Source organism: Cynocephalus volans, chromosome 6 (assembly GCF_027409185.1).
Source record: "Cynocephalus volans isolate mCynVol1 chromosome 6, mCynVol1.pri, whole genome shotgun sequence".
Classification (NCBI taxonomy): domain Eukaryota; kingdom Metazoa; phylum Chordata; class Mammalia; order Dermoptera; family Cynocephalidae; genus Cynocephalus; species Cynocephalus volans.
The window spans coordinates 141,965,900-141,993,728 of record NC_084465.1 but is presented as its reverse complement, the minus strand read 5'-3'; the positions used below and the strand labels follow the sequence as shown (position 1 = coordinate 141,993,728).

Genomic DNA, 27,829 nt, shown 5'->3' with positions numbered 1-27,829 from the left:
AAAAATGGAATAATTAAGTTTCCTTTCTGCCCATAAAGTCACAAAGAGAATGTTTTAAATACTTGTAATAACAAGTTATTCAAGCCTCTCAATTTATAAAATACTTGAGTTGCTATTAGTCTTGGTATAATCAAATGCCTACTACCATGTGACCTAATTCTTCTTTATCATTTTGATTTAAAGTTATTTTTATAAAAGAGCAAACTCACTTAGACAAAAAGCAAACATAAATTTTAGTAAAAATTTTATTTGATGTTTTAAAGATTAACTTTGCCACCAGAAGATATGAGGGTGAACATTTATACATAATCACTGAAATCTAACTCCCATTGGAGTTCATTTGTAGGTAGAGAGGTTAAAAGTAAAACATTAAAGATATTTAAAATTTTGAAAAAAAATCACACATCTCATCCATCAGTATATGTGCCTCCCAAAGCACAGCTCCTCTGCAACCCTACTCTCCAATGCTGGGATTGTCTTGCTTTTTAGGGGCATGGCCAGTACAGAGATCTGAACCCTTGACCTTGGTGTTACAAGGTGGCACTCTAACCAACTAAGCTAACTGGACAGCCCATGTTGGGCTGTCAATTCCTCTGATCCCATATTTTCTTCCTCTTTTCACTTGATCCCTTACCTATGTATGTCCACAAAGGACTTAACCGCAGTGCAAAGTTCAGGATAGATTTGTAGGAATTTTCTAGCTTACTAATCCATCAGCCTCCTGATGTCCCCAAATAGTCATATCCCGTGGTCTCAGGCAAAACCTATGGAAGTCAGTTTGATGGAAATGACTGCCCCTCGGTCATTCTGTGAAATTCCACAGTCTAAGTGGAAGTTAAGGTTGAGTTGAAGCTAGGTAAAGAAATTAAGAGAAGCTGTGACTTGCCGGGTGCCAGAAGCAGACTTTGCCTAGATCTGTAGTCAATAAAACAAGTCATTCATATGAATTATGAAAATCAAGGATGTTAATGAAGGAGTGGCCAGGGAAGGAGACTCTTGGAGATGGTCAGAGTTTGCTTGGTTTGAACTTCAGTGCCACACTGTTGATGCAGAACCTCTGACCATTGGGCCCAGGTCCATCAGGAAACACATGGCCAAGATGAGCTTCACACTGCAAAGGAGAGAGGCCTCGGTCATTTCTCAGCCAAAACAAAGCTTGTTATATAAAACCAGACAAACAAACCCCCACATCGTCACCCACTCCAGAATTCGACCTGTATGGGCGGAGAAAAGTCTATCGTGTCAGAATTTGATTAAATGAAAGAATGCAGAGCACAGTAGTGGTAAAGAGCTCTACTTTATCAGTGAAAATGCGAGCAAGTTATTAAATTTAGGCCTTGATTTACTCATCTATAAAATGGAGATAATAATTATACCTACATAATCAGAGCTGTTGTGATGATTATTTGACATAATGCATGTAAAGCATCAACACAATTCTTGGGTAAGTACTGAATAATGTGGTTGTAGCCGGTGTATTACTATTATTTTTACTTCAGGCAATACTACACTACCTTTATCTGCCTTGCCCCTGTTTTATAAAACCCGTGAGTTAGAAAATGTTAGCATCAGGGATATCAAAATGAATTGGCTGTCTGTATTTAAGCCACTCTCTCCCACCAGGCTCACAGAAGTAACAGTGCTGATGTTACCTGCAGCATTGCTCTCATGTCACCTGCAGTATTGCTCTGCCTGTTGATGACACCCTACAGCGTGGGAAAGGAAAGCGGAGACGCCGACCACTCCGGGCCTTCCTGCTGCCTGTCCCTGCTCAAAAGAAGATGAAGGGCCAACTCTTCCCTTCAGATCCTGCCTTGTCTCCATCCCTGTGGAAGGCTAGAACCAGGAAAGGCCACTTGAGAGGCTCAGAGAGCCTTCTTCTCTCATCTGCAATACCCAGAATGATGGGAGAAAGGAAGAAGTGTACCCACACAATAGAGCACCAGACATGCCAAGGACAAGAGAGCTCTTCATGGCACTTGGGGCAGCATCAGGGAAAACCAAACAAACAAAACACCCACCTGTTTGCAGACAACCTCTGTGCGAGCTGATCCCGACGAGGTGTCCAGACGCCTCAGGATCCCTGTGTGACTCTCATCCGAGCCACAAGTTCCGTGAGCCTCAGAAAACGAAGGCCATCCAGTGCCAGAGCAGTACTTTTTCTCAGAACTGTAGGAGACATTCACCATACTACTAAAGACATTTGTGAATACACCAAGAGCATTTTACACCCCTACTCATTTTTCCAGGCAGGAGGAGCTGCTTCTTCCTCTCCTCTCCTAGATCCCAAGCCCAGTTATGTGCACAGTCGGCTGCACAGGAATCTGTCTCACGGCACCTTCGCTATTAAAGACATTGTCTCGTTGCAGTGAAAGGTTTCTTGTTCCTTTGATGATAAAGGCTTCTTTCTTGATGTCCAACAAGGATCTAAAAACACTAGGGGCTTTGCAAACTGTGTTTGCATATTAGGAAACACAGATCAAATCCCGGTGTTCGAAATGTAGAAATGGGAGAGATCTAAATGAAATAACAGTGGTCAAAGGAGGTCATCATGCTCTTGGATCATCAGAGAAATGTAAGACCTGTTGAAACATATTTTCATTTAGTAATGGGAACTTTGGGTTATCCAAACACAGAAGGCTGACTACCTGCAGGGATTCAAAAACTGCCCCTGCCATTTCATGGCTGTGTGAAGTTAGGCAAGCTACATAACCTCTTGAAGACTCAGTTTTCTCAACTGTAAAATGGGGGTAGTAACATCTACCCCACAGAGCTATTTTGAGGACTTAAGGGGATACTCTGCAGAGCGTAGTGTGAAGCTTAGCACAGTGCCAGGCACATGGTAAGTGCTCGTGAACGCTCACTATGATGATTAGTAAATAAGCCTCAGCACTGATCACTGCAGTGGAGCCTGACCCTGCAGGAAGTCTCCCAGGTACAGACGGTGCTGAAGACTGGAGTGGGCCAGATGAGCTGGCCAGAGGAGGAGGAGGACAAGAAGCACACCTACCCACCAAAGACTCACTCTCTAAGTGCTCTGATGGGGAAGCACCCTGAAATAGTACTAGGAAAAGACTTTTAAAAAAATGTTTAAATGGCAGGGAGATGCTCTATCTTAGGAAGAAAGAGAAGAATTGAATGTTAAACCCAGCAAAAACTAAGCAAAGAAGAAAAAAGTGGCAAAGAATGAAATCCCTAGATTTCACAAAGGAAGCTCAATTGAGAGCACAAGCCCCAGCAGAACCAGTACTGTGTAATACACAGATTCTCAAACATTCTGGTCCCAGGACTCCTCTGTACCCACAAATTATTAAGGATCCCTGAGAGGTTTTGTTTGAGTTAAGTGCATCAATATTTTAAAAATTAGAAATGATAACTGAGAACTTAATAACTATGTATGCATTAAATTTTTAAAAATAATAAATTCATTTTGTTCACATTTTTGTGACAAATAATTATATTTTCCAAAAGGAAGCAAACATTTAGTGAGAAGCGTTGCATAGTTGTACAATTTTGCAAAACTCTTTAATGTCTGGCTTAAAAAAAAGACAACTGAATCTTCACATGTGCCTCTGCAATCAATCTGTTGCAATGTTGTTTTGATTGAAGTATAGGAAGAGGTGGCCTGGAGCAGATATGTAGTTGGAAAAGGGAGGACCTCATAGATCCCCTAGAAAGGTCCCAGGAACCCTCAAGGTCCTTAGACTTTGCTTTGAGAACCATGGGTATAACCATTAGGAGTAAGAGCTTTGACTCCTGAAAGATTTGGTGTGAATCCAGGATCTGTCTGCTACATCTGTATGACCTTGGCAAGTTATTTCATCTTTTGAAACCTCAATGTCTGAGTCTGTAAAAGAGCAATGGCATGATTACCTCACTTTCTGCATATAGTGAATTTCACATAGTGACTAACACAAAGTATATAAGTCAGTAGCTATTAATTTTAATATCATTATTAATAACAGATACCTATGAAATGTATCTGTAAGCAACGGTGGGTCCAACAGAAGCGTCGGCACATTTAGGTTAGGTTCTTTGCAACCCTCCTTCAAGGGCTCAAGAATATTCATCTGCTCAGAGAAAAACATCACAAGTATCTTTTAATCACAAACTTTCCACCTTCAACATTATACATAAACTAGTGATCATTAAAGAATTTCGATGGAGGATTATCAACATAATAAAAATTTTTAAATGAATGAATCTAAGACTAATAAAAAGTCATTAAAATATTTTATGGGAAACAATCAACCTTTATTGATGCAATTAGTAGAATCTGGAGATTTTACCATGTAATATAAGAGGCTGGCTCAGCATATATGACTGGGGACCTAAATATTAAGGCCAATTAGAAATTCCCAAATACATATTTAAATGGTTAGCAGATTATAAGGCTCACCCTTGAAAAGCTGAAGCCATTCTGGATCATATACTCTAAGAGGTTTTCTTTTGCTTAGTTTTATGTGTTTATTCACTTTGTTTTTCCGTCATTTCTGAAAATTCCACAGTCCCCAAACCAACAGTAGAAGAACCTAGGGATAACTGACATCCCTAATCTCTTAAGAATTTCCATTCACTTGAGGGAATGCAGCACACAAAAGGTTTTTAAACAATATTACTTAGTGACTTGTGATATGCAGGACATCAGAATGTTATGTATAAAATGAACGAGGCTCTGTTTCCTTCTATTTTAGAAAGATTTATGACCATGAAATATGTGACCCCACAGTAGATTTTAATAAACAGTTCCAAAATCGGCTTATGGGTTTAGAAGAAAGGTGGAAAGAAGCAGGACGGGAAGGAAGAAGAAGACAATGTCACTTAATTCCAAGGTTAAGGAAACTAGTCTGGAATCCCTAGAAGACTGATAATATTCTTCAAAGTCTTCTTGACCAGGATACCTTAATTAAAGATCTCTGAGAACGTGCACCATATTCATTCCAGCGACTACAGGCACATGAAGGGGACTGGGGTTAAGTCTGGTGGATGTGGCTGGGAACTAGGCTCTGGAAAGGGGCTCGTGGGTTAAACTGGCAGAGCACACACCCCTTAGAGGCTGGCTATGCCCCGGTGACCTATGCCTGTGATTCTAAAAGCTGGCACCAGAAGGTGATGCTGCCTAGTTACACAGTGTTGCCCAAGAGGCTTATGGAAACTAAGATAAGAAAGTGTGTGGACTTCGGAATCTGAGAGCCATGGGTTCACATTCTGGCTGGCTATCTATTAGCGGCAGAGCCCTGGGCAAGTTATTTAACCTTCCTAAGTCTCAGTTTTCTTATGTGAAGTGAGAATATAACATCACCACTGAGGGCTGCTGAGAGGTCCGGGTAATGAATGCTGCGGGTGGAGAGTGTGGGCACAGGGCCTGTGTGCTCCCGCTGCGGGAGCGCCCCCTGTCTGAGGAGGAGTGCACCACAGGGGCGCCTGCGCGTTCACTTGCTGGAGGTGTGGCCTTGAGCAAGTCACTTAAAGACGCTAAGCCTTTCCTATCTGTTAAATGGGTATTGATAGCTCTTCATTGGAGTGTGAGGATTGTTTGCAAAGTACTGGAGCCCAGTGTCTGGCATACACTAGCTCAAGAAGTTGTAGCTACTTCCCTTACATTTCCATAGTGATTTCACAACCATAACTTCTTTTGATAGTCCCAATATTGCTACTGCTGCTAAGCACTAGGGCAGACATTATTAACCAATCAATCAAGAAGTACTTATCGTGCATCTCTGTATTAGTTGCCAAGAGTGGCTGTAACAAATTACCACAAAGTGGGTGGTACTCTCTCTCAGTTGTGGAGGCTAGAAGTCCAAAATCAAGGTATCCACAAGGCCATGCTCCCTCTGAAAGGGTCTAGGGAATCTCTCTTTGCCTCTTCCCATCTTCTGGAGGTTGCCAGCAATCTTTGGCTTGTAGCTGCATAACACCAGTCTCTGCCTCTGTCTTCACATGGCCTTATCTCTGTGCGTCTTCTCCTCTCTGTGCGCCTTCTCCTCTTTTTACTACACCAGTGATATCGGATTAAGGGCCCACCCTACTCTAGTATGATCTTTTTTTTTTTCTCACTAGAACTCTGACATGCTACTAACTGTGGTGACCTTATCTTAACTAATTATATCTGCAACAATGCTTTTTCCAAATAAAGACACATTCATAGGTTCCGGAGATTAGGATTTCAACATATCTTTTAGGGGGACACAATTAACCCATAACAACCTCCATGAGGTATGTACAAGTATAAGATGGCCAAGGAACTCAAGGAACTCATCAGTTTTATCTCTTCAATTAAATCAAATGTTTGAGCCAATAGGAGGACAATTAAGTCCAAAATTATGTGGTACTAACAAATTAACAGGAATTTGAAGCCAAAAAAACAAACTTATTGTGTGTAATCAGAGTAGGATTCATGGAGAAATCTGCACTCCAGGAATAAATAGAACTTAAGTCAGCATACAATGGGGGTGGGAAAATCCCAGGAGGTGGGCACAACATAAAGAAAGTCCGCATCCATGTGCAGAGCAGCCCGGCTGGTGCAGGGAACCAAGAGGCAGTGATCCCTGCATTTACTTTTTAACTATTTAGTTTTGGTTAACTAAATCTTCATTTCAACTCTATACAAGCATTTTAAGGGATTATTTTTTCTGTACCTCTATAGCAGGAATATAGAGGCTGGAGACTGGAAACAGAGAGAGAGAGGTAAAATGAGAGGTAAAACAAAGAATATATTCCCAAGAGTATCCTCCTGAATGGGAAGAACACTCAGGAATACAGTCTCCATTTATATCTTCTCATGAATTAGAATATATTCTCCAGAAGTCCTCATTATCAAATTTACATTCAAGTATACAGCCCTAAGAAGGATCTATCTCTAGGATTAAGTGCTTGGCATGTGTCAGGCATGTCAGGCATTGCTCTGGTGCTTTTACATGTATTTGCTCATAACTCAGGTAATCCTCCCAACAATCTTATGTGAATTATGTGTCACTGTCCTCATTTTACATGGAAGGAAATCAAGGCAAGAGATGTTAAGAAATTTGCCCAAGGTCACACAGCAATGGAGCCAGGATGTATAACCTAGACAGCCTGAACCACTCTGCTATACTGCCTTTTCTACTGTAAATGAATCGTCTTTAGTAAGAGTATATTCTGGAATATAAATGATTCTTATGAATATTCTTATTTCCCTCCATCACAGCAGCAGCAACAGAAAAACAGAACAGAAACAAATTCAAAAGTCCTTAAGAAAAGAAAACAGAAATTTTTCAACTCAAACAAAATGGTTAAAAAGAAACAAGAGTTGGTGAATTGGCAGTTCGGTAAACTGGCCACTTGGTAAATGGGCTTTTAGAGAATTGGCTGGTTGTCCTATTAGTCTTGGCTGTCTCACTACCTCAGTGACTTGGGGCTGGTCACTTAACTTCCTTAATTTGAACTAACATTGTGCTAATCAGTAGCCACTGGCCACATGTGGTCTTTTAACTTAAAATTAATTAAAATTAAATAAAATTTAAAATTCAGCTGTCAGCCACAGTAGCTACATTTGGAGTGCTCAATAGCCACATGTAATTAGTGGCTACATAGTGGCCAACACAGATACAGAACATTCCTATCATCACAGAAAGTTCTATTGGATGGAGCTTTCGCTCTGGTCTGTCAGGTCCCTCTCTAACATTCTGCGATTCTATGACAGCCGGCATGGTGACAGGACGGTGGGCACTGAGCAGTAAGAAGGGCTGCTCTTTACAGATGCAGGCACTGGAAGAACAAAGTCAAAGAATGAAGACTAGAACTTAGGAGAGTGCTGTTACAAGGGTGACTTCTCCTCCGTCTTCAGAGTCCAAAGACAGAGACAGAACATTGTGTGGAGACTCCACCACAACAAGGCAGTCTTTTACACTTTGACAACATGGTTCTTTGCCTGAAGCACACTGGCCATCTCGAGATCCTCCTTCTCTTCTTTAACAGAACCAAAGGTCAAGAAAGAACTAATGTCTCAGAAATAGGAGTCCTATATTTTACTGTGTAAAAATTAACCTCCTTCTAGTTTCCCCCGTGCCACCCCAGGCCGACTACCTCTTAGATCTGTCTTCACCAGCCACTGATGACATGATTGCATCTGCGCAAAGGCCTGCCCTCGAGTGAGCATGAAGCGAAATCAATCAGAATTGCTCCTCATCCTTGCAGGAGAGTCTGGCTTCCCTAATGCAGCCCCCATTAGTAACCAGCAGCCAAGCAAGCCCAGTCTGCTCAAAGCCCAAAGGACGTAAGGAAGCACTGCCTAATGGAAGATTCACAGAGCTGGCTTGATTTATATTTTATTCTAAACCAATTTAGGGTTGATGCGAAAGAAAGGAAAACATCTTTGAAGTTCAGAAAAACAGGACTTCAAAGATATTTTCCTTTCTTCTTCATCAAATCTACTTTTTTTAGACTGTTTCCTGATGTCTAAACAAAAAAGCCTTTGTTGAGAGATTTCAGATCCTTATTGACTTAAAAGGCTTTGAAATCAAGGGACAATTCACTTTTAGCTCCATAGAGGAGGGCATGGTATTCACTACTGTCAAGCATTGTGGGAATCTATCCTCATAAGATTCTACATTTCCTAAATTAAATTATAAACCCATCTTCCATGGGAGAAAGACAGTTTTAATCACATGGCCAAGCAGATACTATTATGGTTTAGATTTCTTTCAATACTTTTTCTCTAAAAAATTCTAATAGGTTTACAGTAAGGTGCTCATCAAGATTTCTTTCTCTGCTATTTCTCAGGGATACAGAAGAATATAAGCTAAGTCTTGCTAACTGCTCTAAATGCTAGAAAAAAATCAAGACAGGCAAATATCCTATATGAATAGCTCTCCTTATAGCAACAATGCTAAATAAGAAGGGCAATGAAAAACAACATGGGTATTATGGGTGTTTATTTATCCAAGCCTTCAAATGAGCTAAAGCTGTATAAATATGAAGCTTTGTTCTCCGTCAGTAGCTTTTAATTCTTTATCTTACCTGAAAAGTGGGCTATCACAGCACACACAATGATACATTCCTGACTCTTTGTTATTCAGGTAGATCCCACTGAAAGGCTGAAAGAAAATTAGATGCATCATGTTCAGGTTTCTCATACCACCAGCAGGAGATGATATAGCAGATTTAAATTGGGATAAGTCCCCAAATCAAGGAATTTCTGTACTAATTTGACAAAGTGCAAATATCACCAGAGAGAAAATTACAATGAACCCAAAGCAACAGCCTGCAGGCTTATGTACAGTCCAGCCTTCACTGTGCCAAATATTCAAATTATGACATTAATAATGCTTTGTATTTATATAGCACCTTTCATCCAAGAACATCAAAGTCCGTGAAAAAGCGAGAGAACAGACTCTTGTCCTCTGTGATTGTGTAAGATTTTGGTCTCCATTTCAAAAGAGTTAATAACACAAGAATCTAGTCTATTGTCTAAAACACTTTGACATCTTCAATCAAAGACGGAATATAAATACATAAAAACATAGGTCAGTGAGATCAGGGATTGTGCCTTTAACATGCTTCACGTGGTCTAGATTTCCCCAGTGCCTAGGTTACTACTTAAATGAAATTAACACGTTCATTGTGGCTTAAAGAATTTGCAAATTTTCAAAGGTATTTCCAGGGACACAAGGGAATTTAAGGCAATGAGTGAGCCGAGTCAATATTTTTTTTAAACGGTGTTTTGCAAACTGGACCTCATTGTTTTTTGTTTTTAAAGAAAGGCCACTTTTGTCCAATTGCTTTTGTCATCTCCTTTATCAAGAAAAATTAAAGAAAAAGGAAAAGAAACTGCTGCACAAGCTAACTGGGAATATCCACCATCGCAGTACCTGGTGGCAAGCACTACCCCATTTTATGGGATGGAAGAGGAGCTGACTCAGGAAATAAGCTGGACTCCTCTGCTCTCCCCAGATTTCCCAGCTCAAAAAATCCACAGGTCAAACATACAAATTCCTTGCAGTAGTATGAACAGCACATTTTCGGTGAGCTGCATAATGGACGATTTCAAATTAACCTACTGAGCCTACTGTAATGTTTTCTGTCTTTAAAAACCCTAAATGTAGCTGCAGAAATCCAAAGAGTAGTGATCTTTTATGGCCTCTCCCCTTGAATTCCTACTCACAACACTGACATTAATGGCATGTGTGATGAAGAGGTGGTTTCACATTCCTCCCAGCTGGGCTGATGACACACATATGCAGAAGGGCAGCCAGTCCCAAGGCTGATCTTGAAAGTCCTATTCACAGGATCCTGATACAGATACAATTGTGTCCCCCAACTTTTATGTATTATGTATTAGAAGCTTGATCCTCACTGACAGGGTTAAGAGGGTGGGAAATCTTATTATGGTAATTGAAAGGTGGGGTCTTAAAGAGTTTATTAGACTGTGAGGACTGCTTCCTCCTCGTGGATGAAATTAATCTGTCGATGTGTGGTCATGGGAGTGGTTCTGATGGCTTTAAAAGAAGAGCTCATGAGAAACTCTCTCTCTCTCTTGCTTCTGTCTTTCTCGCAATGTGATACGCTGCATCGCTGAAGTCGCCACCAAAGAAAGCCCTCACCCGATGTGTTCCCTGCACTTTGGACTTCCCACCCTCTGAAACTGCAAGCAATAAATATTGTTTCTTTGCAAATTACCTAGTTTCAGATATTTCTGTTATAAGCAACAAAACGGACTAATACAGATCCAGGCAGCCTGACAAGATTCAAAATAAAATTTTGTCACTGTAGGGGATAGTTGGGCAGAGGAAGTCACAGAGAACTGCTGTCCCAGTAAATAAAAATAAATAATTCAAGCAAAAAGGAATCCTTAGCCAACATATTTTATGAAATGACCTCTTTTCACTGCCTCCTTGCCTGACTTCCTGATGCTTCCTTCCTCCCTCTCCAATATCCAAGTCCTGTCTCTTATTTAGGTCCAAATTCAGTTTCTATCTCATTTGTTCAACTTAGTATTTACTTGATAATCTTATTCATACTGAGTGCTGGGCTGGGTGCTATTGTTGCAGATATGCGGGGAAAAAAAAAAAACCAACCCACTGTTCCTGCACTCAAAGAATTTGCTTCCTAGGCAGGAACAGACACATGAGCTGACAGCTACACCACGTGATGACAGCTATGACATAGACACATGGACAGCACTGGTACCCTTCATATGAGGGGAATTTCTAGCAAGGCTTTCTGCACCAGATATTGTCTGAAATTGAGGGGGAGGGATTCTTTTTTTTTCTTAACCTTTTATTATTATTTTTAATTGCACATCTGATTGATGTTTATTATAGAAAAATGGCAAAACACTAAGCTGAGTTTTGAAGGACGAGTAAGAGTTCATCAGATGATGGAATGGAGGAGTATCTGAGACAGGCAGAAGAGTGTAGGCAAGACCCATGTGACAGAAGAGGGCAAGGAGCACAAGAAGGATGATGCTGGAAAGGTAGGAGAGGCCTGATCACACAGGGTTCTGATGAGACCATGTTCAAGAGCTGACACTGTCCTGCTGAAAATGGGAAGCCATCAGAAGCTCATAAACTGGTGTGCACACGATCAGAGTTGGCTTTTGGAAAGATCACTTGACATCCAGGTGAAAAATGGACTGTAGCTGGGGTGAGAAGACCTTGAGGTGAAGAACAATCAGACAGTCAGGCACTGATGCGGGCCTGGATAGCCAGAGCAGTGGAAATAAAAAGACGAGAGATTCAAGAATGGCTGACAAGAGAAAACTGAAATGACTGCCTGTACAGGGCCAGAGCCAGGGTCAGAAACAGAATGACAAACGTTTAAGTCACCCCCTGGGATTTCAAGGTCCGTTTAGACCAATGGTGGTTCTCCTTTCTCTGATCTGGTCAACACAGTGTATCTGCTGCAAACAAATGATTGCGAATGATTTCAAACGAGGTTATTTACAAAGGTGGGGACAGGGCCACTGGAAACCAATAATGGAGGGTGAAGCACCCCTGGGCTAGTGGACTGTGAGAAGACACAAGCCCCACTAGGCCTGTGGGACAACGGAAGGGGGCAGTTCACCCTGGAACCCAGCCACTGCCAACCTGCAGCCCCAGAGAGAACTCTGGATCCCAGTGATTTCTCTCTCCTACCCTCTGACCTCGCTGGCTTCTCCCACTGGCTAAATTAATCAGTAGCCAGAGGGCAAGGGGGTGAGTCACTCTCCCCAGAACTCAGGGCAGGGGAAAGCCTGGGGAGAGTGGGTCTGGACAGCAGACAGAGAAGGACCTACATAAAACCTCCCTTCTATTGATACTTGAGTTTTAGTTACTGTTCAACCAGGCTGCATATTTTTTTGCTGGTCAAGCAGAGTGCTACCACATTACTGCTGCCCAATAAAAAACATGTGTAACTGAATTTCAATTTGGAGTCACCAAATAGAAGGCTTTGATGTTTTATTTCTCTTCCCTTAGCCTAATGAAGCTAACTAAGGCTTACAGTTCTGCAATATGCTAAAAAGTTAAATGTGGAAATGGATCAACTGTGAGGTACTTATGACATTAGTTAAAATAATGGATGATGCTCATTTTGTAAAATGGCCAAATGCACAGAGTATATAACACCATCTCTTTGAGAAGCCCACAAATTTATTCTCCTAAACATCTGGCAGCTCCTATCCAGGCTTAGTATATACACCAAGCCCTGCCTGGCTCGGCACCTGAGCATTAGCGCTGGCTTAGAATGTTCTGGGAATACACACAGCTGCTCGCAGAGTGTCATGTGCAGCTCCCTTGTGCTATCTACAATAACAGCTAATGCAGTCTTTCCCAATGAAGGATTTATTAAAATCCCGCCCACAGGAAGTTTTAAAAAATACCAGCATTTCAGGAGAATCTCTCAGGATCTGCTGGCCTGTGATGACTTTAGCATCAGGGAAACTGAGAATGAGACCATAATTATAAGACCACACGCACATGGATAGATACCCGAATTTTGCAGGTACTGACAAAGTAGGAATGTAAACACTCTACAACACTGCAAAACAACTGTGCTATTATTATGGCCCACTCTGTGGGATCTGCTTCACAAGTGAAAATATCTAATCACAAAGTTCAACAGCTAAATTCCAGTAGCTATATTTGGGTCTAAGACAGACCATTTATTAAGAAACGCAGCACTGTAAAAAAAATGGTGTTATGAAAAACCACTGAGGGCAGTTCCACAGGAAATGAAGGAAAGCTGAGATTGTTGAGTGCAGTTCAAATAACGTTTCCACCTCTCAACCCACAGGCGTTCAACGCTCACATTTGTTTTTTCAGTGCCTACTACAGCCAAGCCAATGTGAGCTGCTAGGAACACACCAAGGGCAAGTGCTGTGAAGGAAAAGGATCGTTGAAAGCAAACCCAGCTTGGGACTGGAAGTGAGATTTGGGCTGAGAGCTAACAGGTAGGTCTGAATGAATTAGGGGGAGGCGTGATGAGAGAGGAGAAGGAACAGGGCAGTAAAAGGGAAGGCAGCCCAGGGTGTGTGAGAGCCAAAGGGCACATATCAAGAGGAAAAATGGCTGGATTTGAGGATGGGATGCGAGGCAAGGGTCAGAGCCTTCTGGACCTTATCAGCCACTGCATCCTTTTCTTTTTCCTGGAAAGCAGTGGGAAGCCACTGAAGGATTCTGAGCTGGGGAGAATTGTGGTCAGATTTGTGCTTTGGAAAAACTTCTTTGGCTGCAGCATGGAGAACGGCTTGGTGAGGAGCAAGAAGGGCTGTGCGTGAACAGGTAGAGGCTACTGTGGTCACACAATGAGGGATGACAGTAACCTGCCGGCACCAGGCAAGAGCAGTGGAGGGGAGTGATGTGATATTGGGTGAGTGCGGAGGCAGAACAGACCAACAGGCCATGAGGCCAGAGAGCAACGTGTCTAGGGGAAGGTTTCAGGTTTCTACGACTTGGATTTTCATGTCCCGAGAAGGGGACTGATGGAGGAGAGGCAGATTTGTGCAGTAGACAATGACGAGCTAGGTTTGGGGGTTTTCTTGGTGGCTGGTAGGTCTGGGAACCCGAACCCTTGACCTTGGTATTATCAGCACCATGCTCTATCTAACCAAGTGAGGTAACCAGCCAGCCCAATGAGCGAGGTTTTGTAGACGGATCTATTCTCATCCCCCACACCCCTAATCTTACCTAATCAGTAGACTGTAAATCAGCATAGCTTACCGGCTCGGTTCCTTTTTCTCTTGTGACATGGAACTGCTCCGGAGTCAGCTTCTTTTGCCACTCACTCTTGGTGACAGATGGCTCACACTTTGTAAGAGACTCTGTGTAGTTAAATGGAAATTTTTTTTTATTAAAACAAAAAGGTGCAATGAACTTTTCTTCCTTGGGCTTTCTCCTAAAGTACATGATCACCTAGTGGAATATTCCAGTCCTTTCCTCTCTCTCCCACTATTTCATTCTTCACAGGGACCATTCTGTACCAGCTCAGATACAAAATGCCTTGGCTATTTAATAAAAAATTAGTAATAAGTAGACAGCCAGTTTTCTAGTCCTTCTAGGGCACAGAAGCTAAAGAGGCAGCTGAAATATGGAATAATGCAGAATAAATTTTCCTGAGGTACCTAAGAGTAGGAACTGATCCTGTCTTCCTTGTCTATTTTCAGAGGAGCAGTTCCGGTGAGGATCTAGCTGGGAGCAGTTGAGGGACTGAACAGGAAAGAGCCTTGAGCTAGTGAGTTATTAAACTCCTCTTCCAAAATTATGAAGATATCTTTAATTTTGTTTGTCATGGGAAGTCTTTATTAAAAAAGCTCCTTGAGTGGAAAAAAGAAGAGATTCCAATAGCATATTCTCCTCAAAGGGAAACTGAGTCCTACCATAACCTATTTTCATGCTTCATGGTTTTTGACCATATTTTGTTTTCCTTTCTCCTATTCCCCTTGACTTCTTTCTTACTGCTTTTATTCCGGTGAGTGTAAACAAAGCAATAGGACGATACCCTCTTTACCCAAAGGGAGTAGGAAGCCTAACTCAAATAATAAATGTTTTAACCATCCAACACTACATATTTCAAGGATTTTATCGTCTGTCCAACTCTTCAACAAACAAATGAGAAAATAGATGCCCAAAGGGCTAGTAACCTGAACACGGCTTTGAAGATAAAATTAAACACCTGTGATGTCAGCACCCATATTCCAAACATGTCAGAAGATTTAAAATTCATTTTTGGTTACACAAAAAATAGTCTGAAATAATCCTTCAGCAAGAAGAGACTTATCTTTACCACCTGTTTATAATATGCACAATACTGTGTTTTTAGTATTGTATGCTATCAATCGCTTATGATTGTTTACGTTTTATTAAAAGGTTTTTTAACCATTAAATACATTAAAAGATGTATTTTCTTAAATATATTTTTTATAAGGCTACAGGGCTTTTTCTTACTATGGAAATATACCTCTGAAATTTTCCTATGGAAATATACATCAGTTATTACACAATTTTTTGGAAACATCTTTTTGGGAGCAAAGCAAAATCTATCTTTGTGACAATTATTACTGCTCAATGGCCCTCAGAGTTATCATACAGAATGCCAAGTAATAAATGGAGAAGAAATCATAGAATTTTAAAAATCACCATTTTTGCAACTACCAAAATAATAACAGATTCAAAGAAGAATTATCAGGAGATTCTAAAACCCCTGGGTGAAAGACTGATAGGGAAAAGAATAGCCATGCATTCTCAAAATATGTCCCCAAAGGTTATTAACCGCAAAGAAGAAAATGTATCTTTACAATGCAAAAACCTAGAAGTCACCTTAACCAAGTAAGCAAAAGTAGCATCACTAACAGTGGGACAGTGCCATCGTGCCCTCCTGATGTAAGGCACTGAGAAAGATAAACATCACCAGTGCTGTTTTCCTGCCAAAATGTTTAAACTGAGTCTAATCATGAAACAATCACACAAGTAAAAATTGAGGGAAATTCTACACAAAAATTACCTCCACAACTAAAGTGCAACGTGTGGCCTTTTGTTGAATTCTGGATCCCAGGGGAGAAAAAATAGCTACAAAAGACATTACTGGGGAAATATGAATATGGACTATTATTAGACAATGGCATTGTATTGATGTTCAATTTCCTAAATATGAAAGCTGCCTTGTTTTGTGGAAAAAATACCTTTGTTCTTAGGAGACACATGCTGAAATATTTAGGCGTAAAGTGTCATGAAGTCTGCAACTAACTCTCAAACGATTCAGCAAGATAAATAAATAAAGTAGTCCCCCCTTATCCATGGGGGATACGTTCCAAGACCCCCAGTGGATGCCTGAAACTATGTATAGTACTGCCCTTTATATACTATGTTTTTTTTGATACATAATAGCTATGATAAAGTTTAATTTATAAAGTAGGCACAGTAAGAGATTAACAACAATAACTAATAATAAAATAAATCAAGTATAACAACATACTGAAATAAAAGTTATGTGCATGTGGTCTTTTCCTCTCTCTCTTTCTCAAAATACCTTATTCTACTACAGTGTACTCACCTATTCTCAAACTGCAGTTGACGAGTAACTGGAACCGCAGATGAAGGGGGACAACTGTATATAAATGAGTGTGCACATGTGTGAGCACGTGTGTGTGTCTCAATGGTGAGGAGAGAGATGTGGGAAGGGTACATAAAGGCAAGAGGGAACTACATCTGTGTTGTTCTTCCCAATAACCCCTAATCCCGTTTAACCTTGAGGGGAAACATCAAAAGAATCCAGATGAGGGACATTCTGCAAAGTACATGACCAGAACTCTTCAAAACTGTCAAAGTCAAGAAAAACAAGAAATGACAGAGAAATTGTTGTCACATACCAGAGGAGAATAAGGAGACATGATGACTAAATGCACTTGGATTGGATCCGGGAACAGAAAAAGGACATTAGTGGGAAAATGGGTGAAATCCAAATAAAGTCTATAGTTTAGTTAACAATAATGTACCAATGTCAGTTTCTTAGTTTTGACAAATGTACCATGATGATCAAAGAGGTTAACAAGGGGGAAAACTGGGTGAGGGCTATAAATCTAAAATTATTCTGAAATTAAAAAGCTTATTTTAAAAATTATCTTTGCCATGCCTACACCTGTACCATGAAGCACTACTGGAGAAAATCCTCCATGTGGGGAGATAGTTGTCATTATAAACTCAAAGCTACTAATCTCACTGGGATCTCAATGAACCATGGTGATCATTATGTTTCCTTAGCCAGCTCTCCTTCCATTTCTCCACCATGGGTATTTTAAACCTTGTCTATTCTGAAACCATGGTCTCTATCACCTCCCATCTTACTCTTAACAGATGATTTCACTTCTGAGAAATCAAAAGTCACCTCAAAAGAAACCCCTTAGCTTACTGCTACCAAACCATGCCATTTACCTACACCTATACACATCCTTCTTTCTTCTGACTTGTATCAATGAAACAAGTGACTGCCTCCTCCTGTCCATGTGGTTTCTTGTCACCTCTGTCCAGCATCCTATCTCCTTTCACCTCTCTAAGGACCCACTGATTGTCTCTCTTTCACCCAAATTATCAAATTCTCACACCCTGCTGGCTCCTGGCCATCTTGTACCTAGATACGCTGTCTCCTGGAATGAGAAGAAACATAAAATAAACCTCATTTTCCTCACACAGCCCTTCCCCCAGCTACTATTCTTTTTCTTGTCTCTTTTGTGAAAGGGCTGTCTATACCTCCTCACCTCTCCATCACTCCTCAAAACATGACCTTCTACCCCCAACACTGCACCAAATCTGTTCTCAAGAGAGCTCACTAAGGACTCTCTTCTTAGTAGAACCTATGAGCACTTCATCCTCATTTTATGGACTTCTTGGCAGTATAGGATGCTACTGACATTCTCTTTGTGGTATATTCCATTTCTTTGGCTTTCACGATGCTAAATTCTCTTGCATCTCTAATTTCTCTTTCAGTGTCCTTTCCCCACTCTCCTTCCTCTGGCCTTCCCTTGAATACTGGTACTCTTCAGAAGAGCCTATCTGTCCTAGGCTTTCTTCTATCATCCCTTCCTACCTGCTTCCTGGGTGACTTTATCCACTTAGTAGCTTAAAGTACCATCTACATGATGAGGACTCCCAAACCTATTTTTCCCTCCATCCTAGATCTCTAGTCCGTTCCAGACTCAATGTAACCACCTAGATGTCCCATTTCCAATGACATGCACAAAAGGACTTCATGCATCTTCCCCACCACAACTCAAACCTGCTCTTCCTGTCTTTGTGTGCTCAAGCTCATCAACTACACTTTTCACACCAGAAACCCAGGCCATCGTCCATGACTCTTCGCTTTTCCTTGCACCAAATCCTGTGGGTTCTACTTGCTAAGTAACTATAGGATCTGCTCACTCTCACTTCCCCTCTGTCACAACCTTGGACCAGACCACCATTATCTCCAGCGTAGATTGTTACAAAAATCTCCTAATTTTTATACCCTTCTCCTATCCTGACCACTTCTCATTCTTTCTTCTCACTGCCCAAAACTGTTCAATGTGACATAACACCCTTAAAATCAATCTCGAACTCCTTAAGGTGACTTCCAATCCCTTTGTGATCTGGTCTTGGTTCCCACTCTCAACTCCTGTCTTATGCTATGCTTCAGTCATTCTGAACTACAGTCCTCTGAGTTCCCCAGGACACATTATGGTTTCTCTTGTCTCAGCATTTCCATGTTCTGTGTCCTCTGCCCATCATACTTCTTTCTCTCTCATTTCCTGAGTAACTCCTACTCATCCTCCTTCTGGTCTCTGCTTATGGCACAGATGTATGTTCCATGTATTCTGCTGTTGCTGGATGAAGTGGTCTATAGATCAATTATAGTCAGTTGATTGATGGTGTAGTGTTCAACTATGTCCTTACTGATTTTCTGCCTCTGGATCTGTCCATCTCTTATACAGGAGTGTTGAAGTCTCCAACTACAATAGTGGATCCATCTATTTCTCTTTGCAGTTTTATCAGTTGTTGCCTCATGTAGTTTGATGCCCTGTTCTTAGGTGCATACAAGATAAGGATTGTTATGTTTTCTTGGACAACTGACTACTTATCATTATTAATGCCTCTCTTTCTCCCTGATAATTTTCCTTGCTCTGAAGTCTGCTCTGTCTGAAACTAATATAGCTACTCCTGCTTTCTCTTGATTAGTGTTAGCATGGCATATATTTCTCCATCCCTTTACTTTTCATCCACACGGGTCTTTAAAATTTAAATAAGTTGCTTATAAACAACATATAGTTGAGTCTTGTTTTTTGATCCATTCTGACAATATCTGTCTCTCAACTGGTATATTTAGACCATTGCCATTTACAGTGATTATTGATATAGTTGGATTAACATCTACCGTAGTTGCTACTGTTTTCAGTTTGTTGCCCTTGCTCTTTGTTCCTACTCTCCCATTCTTCTTGACTTTTATGGTTTAATTCAGCATTTTATATGATTACTTTTTTCTTTCCTTTCTTAGCATATCATTTAATTCTTTTTTTAGCATTTGCCCTAGAGTCTGCAATATACATTTACGACTAAACCAAGTCCAGTCTCAAGTAATACTATACTGCTTTGTGGGTAGTGCAAGTACCTTATCATAATAAAATACTCCTAATTCCTCCCTCCTGTCTTTTGTATCATTGATGTCACTCATTTCACTTACACATAGCATATATGTACAAAAAAGCATACATAACTGAATACATTATTACAGTTATCATTTTGAACAAACTTATCTGTTAGATCAATTAAGATAAAAAAGTAAGTTTTTATTGTACCTTCACTTACTTGTTTTCCAAAGCTCTTTTTTCTTTACATAGTTCCAAGTTTCTGAACTATATCATTTTCCTTCTCCCTGAAAAACTTCTTTTAATATTTCTTGAAAGACAGGTCTACTGGAGACAAATTCCCTCAATTTTTTTTGTTGTTGTTGTCTGGAAAGTCTTCATTTCTCTTTCACTTTTGAAAGATATTTTCACAGGGTATAGAATTCTAGAGGGCTTTTTTCCTCTCAGTAACACTTTAAATATGTTACCCCACTCCTTGCTTGTATGGTTTCTGAGGAGAAGTCAGATATAATTCTTATCTTTGATCCTCTATATGTAAGGTGGGCTTCGTTTTGTTTTTTCCCCTTTAGCTTCTTTCAAGACTTTATTTTTGATATTCTGAAGTTTGAATACGATACACCTAGGTTGGCTTTTTTGTTCTTGTTTTTTGGTATTTATTCTACTTAGTGTTCTCTGAGCTTCCTGAAGCTGTGGTTTGGTATTTGACATTAATTTGTGGAAATTCTAAATCATTGTTTTCAATATTGCTTTTGTTAACGTCTCTCTTTATATTTCCATTGCACATACGTTATACCTTTTATAGTTGTCCCACAGTTCTTGGACATTCTATTCTGGTTTTTTCTTTTTTTTCCTCTTCATTTTTTCCTTTGCTTTTCCATTTCAGAATTTCTATAGATGTACTCTCAAGATCAGAGACTTCTCACCTGTGTCTGGTCTACTAATAAGCCCATCAAAGGCACTCTTCATTCTGTTACAGTGCTTTTGATCTCTACCATTTTTTTATTATTATTCTTTCTCAGAATGCCTCTCACTCTGCCTACATTACCCATCTATTCTTGCATGTTGCCTACTTTTTCCATTACAGCCCATATTAATCATAGTTGTTTTAAATTCATGGTCTAGTAATTCCAACATTCCTACCACATCTGGGTCTGGTTCTGATGCTTGTGTTGTCACTTCAAACTGTTTTCTGCTGTTTAGTAAATTTCTGTTGAGAAGTGAACATAACATATTGGGTAAAAGGAACTATGGTAAATAGGCCTTTAGTAATATACAGTAAGGTGTGAGGGGGAAGAGAAGTATTTTGTAGTCCTATGATTAGGTCTCAGTCTTTTGATAAGTCTGTGTCCCTGGACTGTGAACTTCACCAATGCTTTTATTCCCCCCGCCCCCCTTTTAGTGGGACGGAATGCCTAGAGAGGGCTGGAGTTGGCTATTTCCCTTTCCCCAGGTTGTTTAAGTTCTGACAAAATAGTTTCTCCTGAGGGCAGGCCTTGTTAAGGACAGAAGTCTCTGGTGTATTTCAAAATACAATTGACCCTTAAACAACACAGGTTTGAATAGCATGGGTTCACTTATATTTGGAACCCAACTAAATGAAGAGCTGGCTTTTCATATGCTTGGGTTCCACGAGGCCAACTGCTGAAGTACTTAACTACCTGTTATTTTATTGCTTAATAACTATGTGGGGAAAGTTATAAGCAGATGCAAGGACGTGGGTGTCCCTAACTCCCACGTTGTTCAAGGGTCAACTGTAGTTCCTTTCCCCCTCCCCCTTCCTGAAACATTAGGAAATTTTTCTCATAATTTCACTGTGGGAACATAACAGAGCTCCTGGGTAAAATTCACAAAAGTGTGGGGGCCTTCCGATGACTGGGTCCCCCCAGAATTTTTAACTCTCAGACATGTCTACACTGAGCTTCCAGCGAATTAGGAACCACAGTTCAGGTTTTCCTACTACAGCACTGGTTCTGAGGTTTCTGCTCATGGGTTTCTGCACCCGTACATTGTAATTCTCTGTATCTGCTTGTCTGTCTCTCCAATTTTGGGAGCAGTGTTTTGCCCTGTGACCTCACAGCTCTAACTACTCTAAGAACTGTTTTGTTTTGTTTTGTTTTTTAACTTGTTCAGCTTTTTACTTGTTCTTAGGATGGAGTGGCACCTTCTAAGCTCCTTACAAACTGTGCTGGAAACCAAAAGTCTCAGTTTATATGTTATCTTTCCCTGACTCCACAAGTCTCGGTTGCAAACTCCTCTGCGTCCTCACAATCCTCAGTACTTCCATGATACACCCTAATCACAATGACCACAAGTTAATTTGTCTGGATCTCACTGGATTAGAAGTTCCAAGTCTGAAAGTACTGTGTCTTGTTGAATGTCTCTAATATAAAGTATAGTGACTTGGCATTTAATCAATATCCATTTCTTCATTCATTCAGTAATCAAATATTTATAGAGCACCTACTGCATGCCAGACAGGTTGAGATGGGATGAGCAGGCAGAGAGGTGGGAAGTAAACTACAAGAATGTGATGTTGTGGGAGCTGTCATATTTTAAGGAAAATGGCATAATCTACTGTGTTGAAAGATCAAGAAAGAGACGACTGATAACTGACCATCAGGTTTAACAATGTGGAGATCACTGGTGACCTAAAAAAGAGCAGTTTGGGTGGAATACTGGGGGGTGATTCTGACGGGAATAGATTTAATAGAGAATAAGAGAAGAGGAAAGGGAGACTATAGTATATAGAGATAAAGTCTTCTGAGGAGTTTTGGAGGTAGCTGGAAGGGAAAGTAAAATCAAGAGCATTTTTTAAAATGAAAAAAATAAATAAGAATATACTAGCATGCTGATGAAAATGATCCAGTGTAGAGGGCAAATTGATGATTTAGGAGAAAAAGGGGAGAATTATGAAGCTATTCTTGACCTTGAACAGGCCAAATATGGGAGACAAGTTAAACTGTGAAAAGTTTAGTGACTTTATAAACTTTAGATAATTATTTTAGATAACAATAAAAGAGATTTTACAAAGCAATGTAAACTTAACTACCAATTGAAAGGAGGAAACACTTCAAAATCATTTTAGGCTGGTTTAGCAGGGACAGGTGTATTGTTGCTACTGTGGTTTTAAGAGCAAATGGGATTAGAACTGGTTTTAATGAATGTGAGCTATGTGTTTAAGCAGGTTAAACAGAAGGCATTCCATTTTAGGCAGTTTAAAAGACCAACAACAGATGTGTGTAACTACATTTTATAAGCCTTCAACCAAGGGTAAGATTCCAAAAGGTGGCCTGTGCCCAAGTGTACAAACATGTCAGAGTGACCCAAGCTGGTTACATAAAGGCCACCCCAAATGATGAAAAAAGGGAAGGCTTTATTTAGTAAGAGACACTAAGAAGAAGAACAACAGGCTTTGCTAGTAAGAGTGAACTGTCCTAGATTCCTCCTCCTCCCAAAATCTAAATTCTGGCTATCAATGACATTTGTTGGAAAGGAGTAATAGAGCACCATGATAAAACTTTCCTTACCCTTCAGATACCTGTCATACCATGTCACTCCACACGTATACTTGGCTGTGCCAAAGATCTTGCATTATTCCTATGGATAGCTAGAAGGACCAACTTCTATCTCCCAGCTCCTTTCCCACGCCTCTATTTTATCACACATATTAGAGAGTGACTATCCATTCCTCAGACACCCACCTTCTCCCTCTGCCCTAGTATTTTCTTTACAGTTTAAAATTTATAACTAGTATTTAAATTGTAAACAAAAGAATTACTCCATCTAAATACAATGTGAAAGGACATTTTATATGGTTCTTTTAATCCTTATCTATGTCTGTCCTTCACACTACCATTAATGTGTGTGAAAAGTTCAGTGGGTGGGCCACAATATTCAGACTATTTCTATTCAAGCACTAATTATGGAACATTTAGCTGCAGATCTGCCAGCCTGTAAAACTTAATCAAGTTCAGACAGACTCCACTTTGACAGTGAAATGACAAATGACAAATGGTCAGTTCGGTGCATTCCAGTCAGGATATATGTGGTCTGCATCACTGTTAAGAGGTTTCTTTGACCTGGGTGTTATGGACTGAACTGTGATACCCCTCCCCCAAATTTATATGTTGAAGTCCTAATCCCCAGTAACTCAGCATGTAACTATATTTGGAAATACGGCCTTTAAAGAGATAACTAATTTTGCATTAGATCATAGGGGTGGGCCCTAATCCATATGACTGTACATAGAGATAGTCTTTAAAGAGGTGATTATGTTAAAATGAGGCCATAAAGATGGGGTCCTAATCCAGTGAGACTGGTGTCCTCATAAGAAGAGGGAGAGACACTAGAGATGTGTGTGCATAGAGAAAAGCCACATGAGGACACAGCAAGAAGACAGCCATTCCCAAGACAAGGAGGCCTCAGGAAAAACCAACACTGCTGGACCCTTGGTCTTGGACTCCCAGCCTCCAGAATTGTATAGAAATAAAATTTTATATAGTTTAAGTCACCCAGTCTGTGGTATCTTTTTATAGAAGCCTTGGCAAACTAATATACTGGAGCTTTAGGAAATAACTAAAGTTTAGATGAAAATTGCATTATGAGGAAACTGTGCAGTTTTACCAAACAGAAATTTAGGCCCATGTACATAAGATACATGGCAAGATCTGTCATTTGAACATAGTAAGTCTGTTGGCTACCAGTGGCTGGAGAGAGGTTTCAATGATGGTCTCCTCGTCCATCTGTGTGCAGCGTTTTCTGTCCTCAGTCCACAGCATCTGCACAGCACGTTGGTCCTTTTGGAACTTTTTTCTGATTCCCTCTACATTCTCTTGCTATCTTCACTACCAAAAAGTTTGGCTGCTACCACTATTGTACTAGATAGCTACACAGCTTTACACCAAATTATGCTCTGATAAACTCTGACTCCTCTGGGTTCCTTTCTCTCCATGTGCGGTGATTTGCAGAGGTCCTGGCCTCGATTCTTTCTTCCCTAAGGAAACCCACTCTTGTTCATGTAGTCACCCATGGGTTATCTCCTTCTGGTTTTGCTTACCTTTCTGACCTCAGTTGCTATACTGCCAACTGTCACATATAAGCCAGCCTCATTTCAATAAACACTTGTTGAGCCCAGTGGAACCCATTAAGAATTGGTATAAAAAGAAGGCCCAGCCCACGCTAATTTGCAGAACCAGTCTTCCCTCCCACCACAGTGACAGGACTGTTTTTAGCTTATGCTCTGAATGATTTCCTAGCAGAGTTATCTCTAGAAAGAGTGTTTTACTGAAGCAACAGATTGTTTTCTCCAGGATACTTTCTTTGTCAATCTAGATGACAAAATTCATCATAGGGGCCTTGCCTCTGTGCCTATCAGAATTCTCACCACTGGAAAATAGTTCTCAATCATTTCCACATTTTCTCATTTCCCCCAATTTCTTCCTCAACCCTCCCTCAACTCATGATGTAGGTTAAATGTAGCTATACTTTTGCCCTTTCCACTTACTTATGTAACTATAACTAACCCCTATTGTGTGTTTACTAAGTGCCAAGCATTGTGATAAAACATTTTTTTTTTAAAAAACTTATTCTGTACATCATCCCCACTATTATCATTATCCTTATTTTACAGAAGGAAAGAAACCTGAGGTTTAAGCTTACCAAGTTCAATAAACATGTCCACAGACATTTACAGACTGAGCATTTGTGTCCCATGACCCCCCTCCCCCAAAACTCGTATGTTGAAGCCCTAACCACCCTCTAATGTGAGGGTATTTGGAGATGAGGCCTTAGGAAGCAATTATGTTTAGAGTAGGCCGTTAAGTGTGGGGATCTCATGATGGGATTAGTGTCCTTATAAAAAGAGGATGAGACCTGGTCACTCTTTCCCTTAGAACACGGGAGGCAGGAAGTGGGTCCTCCTCATCAGGAATTCAATCTGTAACCACCTTGATCTTGGACTTCCCAGCCTGCAGAACTGTGCAAAATGAATGTGTGTTGTTTAAGCTGCCCAATCTTTGTCCAGTATTTTATTATATATAGTAGCCCGAACTCAGACATTGAGCCAGTGACAGAGAGCCAAGACTAAACTTCAGGTCTGTCAATACCCAAGCCCTTCACCACAAAAGAATTACCTGTTCATCAATTTTAATAGATGCCTAACACATTGTTGAATTGAACTTTCATGATTTACTTAAGTATTCCTTAACTGATTTGGGTTACAGCCAGTTTCTGGTTCTTAAGTGATGAGCCATTAAAAACATCGTTGCACATATAGCTTTGTTCTTCTTTTGAATCATTCCCTTAGAATAAATTCCCAGGAGGGGGTGTCTGATAAATTACTCAGTTCCTGTTATGTACCAATGTCTGGCCAAATTTTAATGTTGCGAAAGAACTTCAGATACCAGAGCAATTCATTAGGCTGCTTGTGACAGCACGAAGTACAAACATGAAGAAGTTTCTGCTAAAACCACTATCCTATCCCTGGGGATAAGAGCTCCAGCCCCCAACTGTGATCTGTTTCCATCACCTGTGGTTCTCAGCAAAACAATGCTTGACACACAGTAGGCTGACAAGTGTCATCAGACTAGCTGACTAGATCTACATACCAAGGGACTTTGAAGGCCATAAGTAGAAATCATGTTGGATCAGCTGCCACCCCCCTTGCCAGCACTTTTAGTTATTTATTTAATACTACATTTTGAAAACTTCAGGGGATAAAAAGAGTTCCAAATGAGTTGGTACATTTTCAGCAGAGTTGGGTATCTCTTAATGACTTCAGGGAACACATAAAATTGGATCAGAAGAGGGCCAGTTGGGCAACTGCCCAGAAAGCTAAGTCCACAGGGGCACTAAATCACCCTGAAATAGATCTGAAATACTGTGCTAGCTGACGCAGGTGACTCCTTCCTAATTGGCGAAATGTAAACGTGCCCCAATCTGAGAAAGGAGCCAAAGGCACTTTTCATTAAACAACCACACACACACTCTCACCCGGCCGTTAACACTGTCAATTTAAAGAGGGAACAAAAGCTTAGCCACACACACAGAAATACGGCAGCGTAGGAAACATCCATGGAAAACCAAAGTCCGCATCGCCTGCTTCTCAGACGAGAAGAGGCGGCAACCTGACCACGAAGAGGGGTGCAGGGTCAAAGACGAAGGGCCATCGTGGGACAGAGCGCGAGGTCGGGCTGTTAGAGCCAGCGGCCGCGGTTCTCCGCCCGGAACCCTGGACGAGCGTCTGCGGCTCCGGAGCCCCACATTTTATGCAAAAACAAAAATTAAAAAATTGTGTGCACGTTTGGGGAGAGAATTCGTGCCTTTCCTCGGACTCTCACAGGGGTCAGTCTTCCCCGCTTCAAGTTTACCAACCACCGTCCTAGACCGCAAGGTTAGGGCTGGGCCGCCCGAAGAAGGCTCGGGAGAAAGGACGCGCGCGGCCTCGCCCGCCACTCGCGAAGCCGGAAGTCGGAGGCGGCGGCGGGGCCTGCGGGGCCTGCGGGGCCCGCGTCCTACCTGCGTCCCCGCGTCCGGCCCCCGCGCGGAACCCGCCGCCGTCCGCTCGGCTCCACACGGCCCGCCCGGGCGCCTGTCGGAGGGGAAGGCCCGAGAACGCTCGGAGGAGGCGCGCCATGACACCCGCCCGACTCCACGCCACAGGCCCGACCACCCCTCACCCCCTTCCTTCGTCGCCCCCTACTCCCCGCCCCTCACCCCCTCCCTCGCGGCCCTCCCACTCCCCGCCCCTCGCCACCCTACTCCCTGCCCTCCCACTCCCCGCCCCTCACCCCCTCCCTCGCGGCCCTCCCACTCCCCGCCCCTCGCCACCCTCCGCGCCTGCGCGCCTCCCCGCGCTCCTGCCCCCACCCCCCCGCTGCCCCCACCCCCCTGCTCCTCTCCCTCCCCTCCCGCGCCTGCGCTCCCCCCCCTCCGGCCCCCACCCCTCACCACCCGCCCCCACTACTCCTGCTCATGCCAGTCCCACAGTTCCTTCCTGCTCCCCCCTCCTGCCCCTCCCCCTACTTGCCTGGGCTTTCCATGGCCTCCTCCCCTTCCGCCCTTCCTGGCCTCGCCTCGCCCCCCCAGCTCCTCCCCAGCTCCTCCCCCCACCAACCCCTCCCTGCCTCTCCCAGTTCAACCCCTCCTGCTCCTCCCAGGCCCTACCCCCACTCCACCCATCCCCGCTCCGCTCATCCCCAGTGCAAAGGGCGATCTGTTTTAGTTCGTTTGCACTTTCTAGAGTTGTGTATAAATGGAGTCATA

The 27,829-nt window shown here is 41.7% G+C and overlaps 1 protein-coding gene across 1 annotated transcript; it reads right to left on the bottom strand.

Moving 5' to 3' along the window:
* Positions 1–259: 259 nt before the first annotated feature.
* On the bottom strand, positions 260–27,225 carry MSRB2 (methionine sulfoxide reductase B2). The gene is made up of 5 exons (XM_063100861.1): positions 27,083–27,225; positions 14,178–14,278; positions 8,998–9,074; positions 2,022–2,169; positions 260–1,111 (listed from the first exon to the last, which is right to left on the bottom strand). The coding sequence occupies exons 1-5, from the start codon at positions 27,198–27,200 to the stop codon at positions 1,007–1,009; spliced, it is 549 nt and encodes a 182-aa protein (XP_062956931.1). The 5' UTR covers positions 27,201–27,225; the 3' UTR covers positions 260–1,006.
* Between the last annotated feature and the right edge of the window lie 604 nt (positions 27,226–27,829).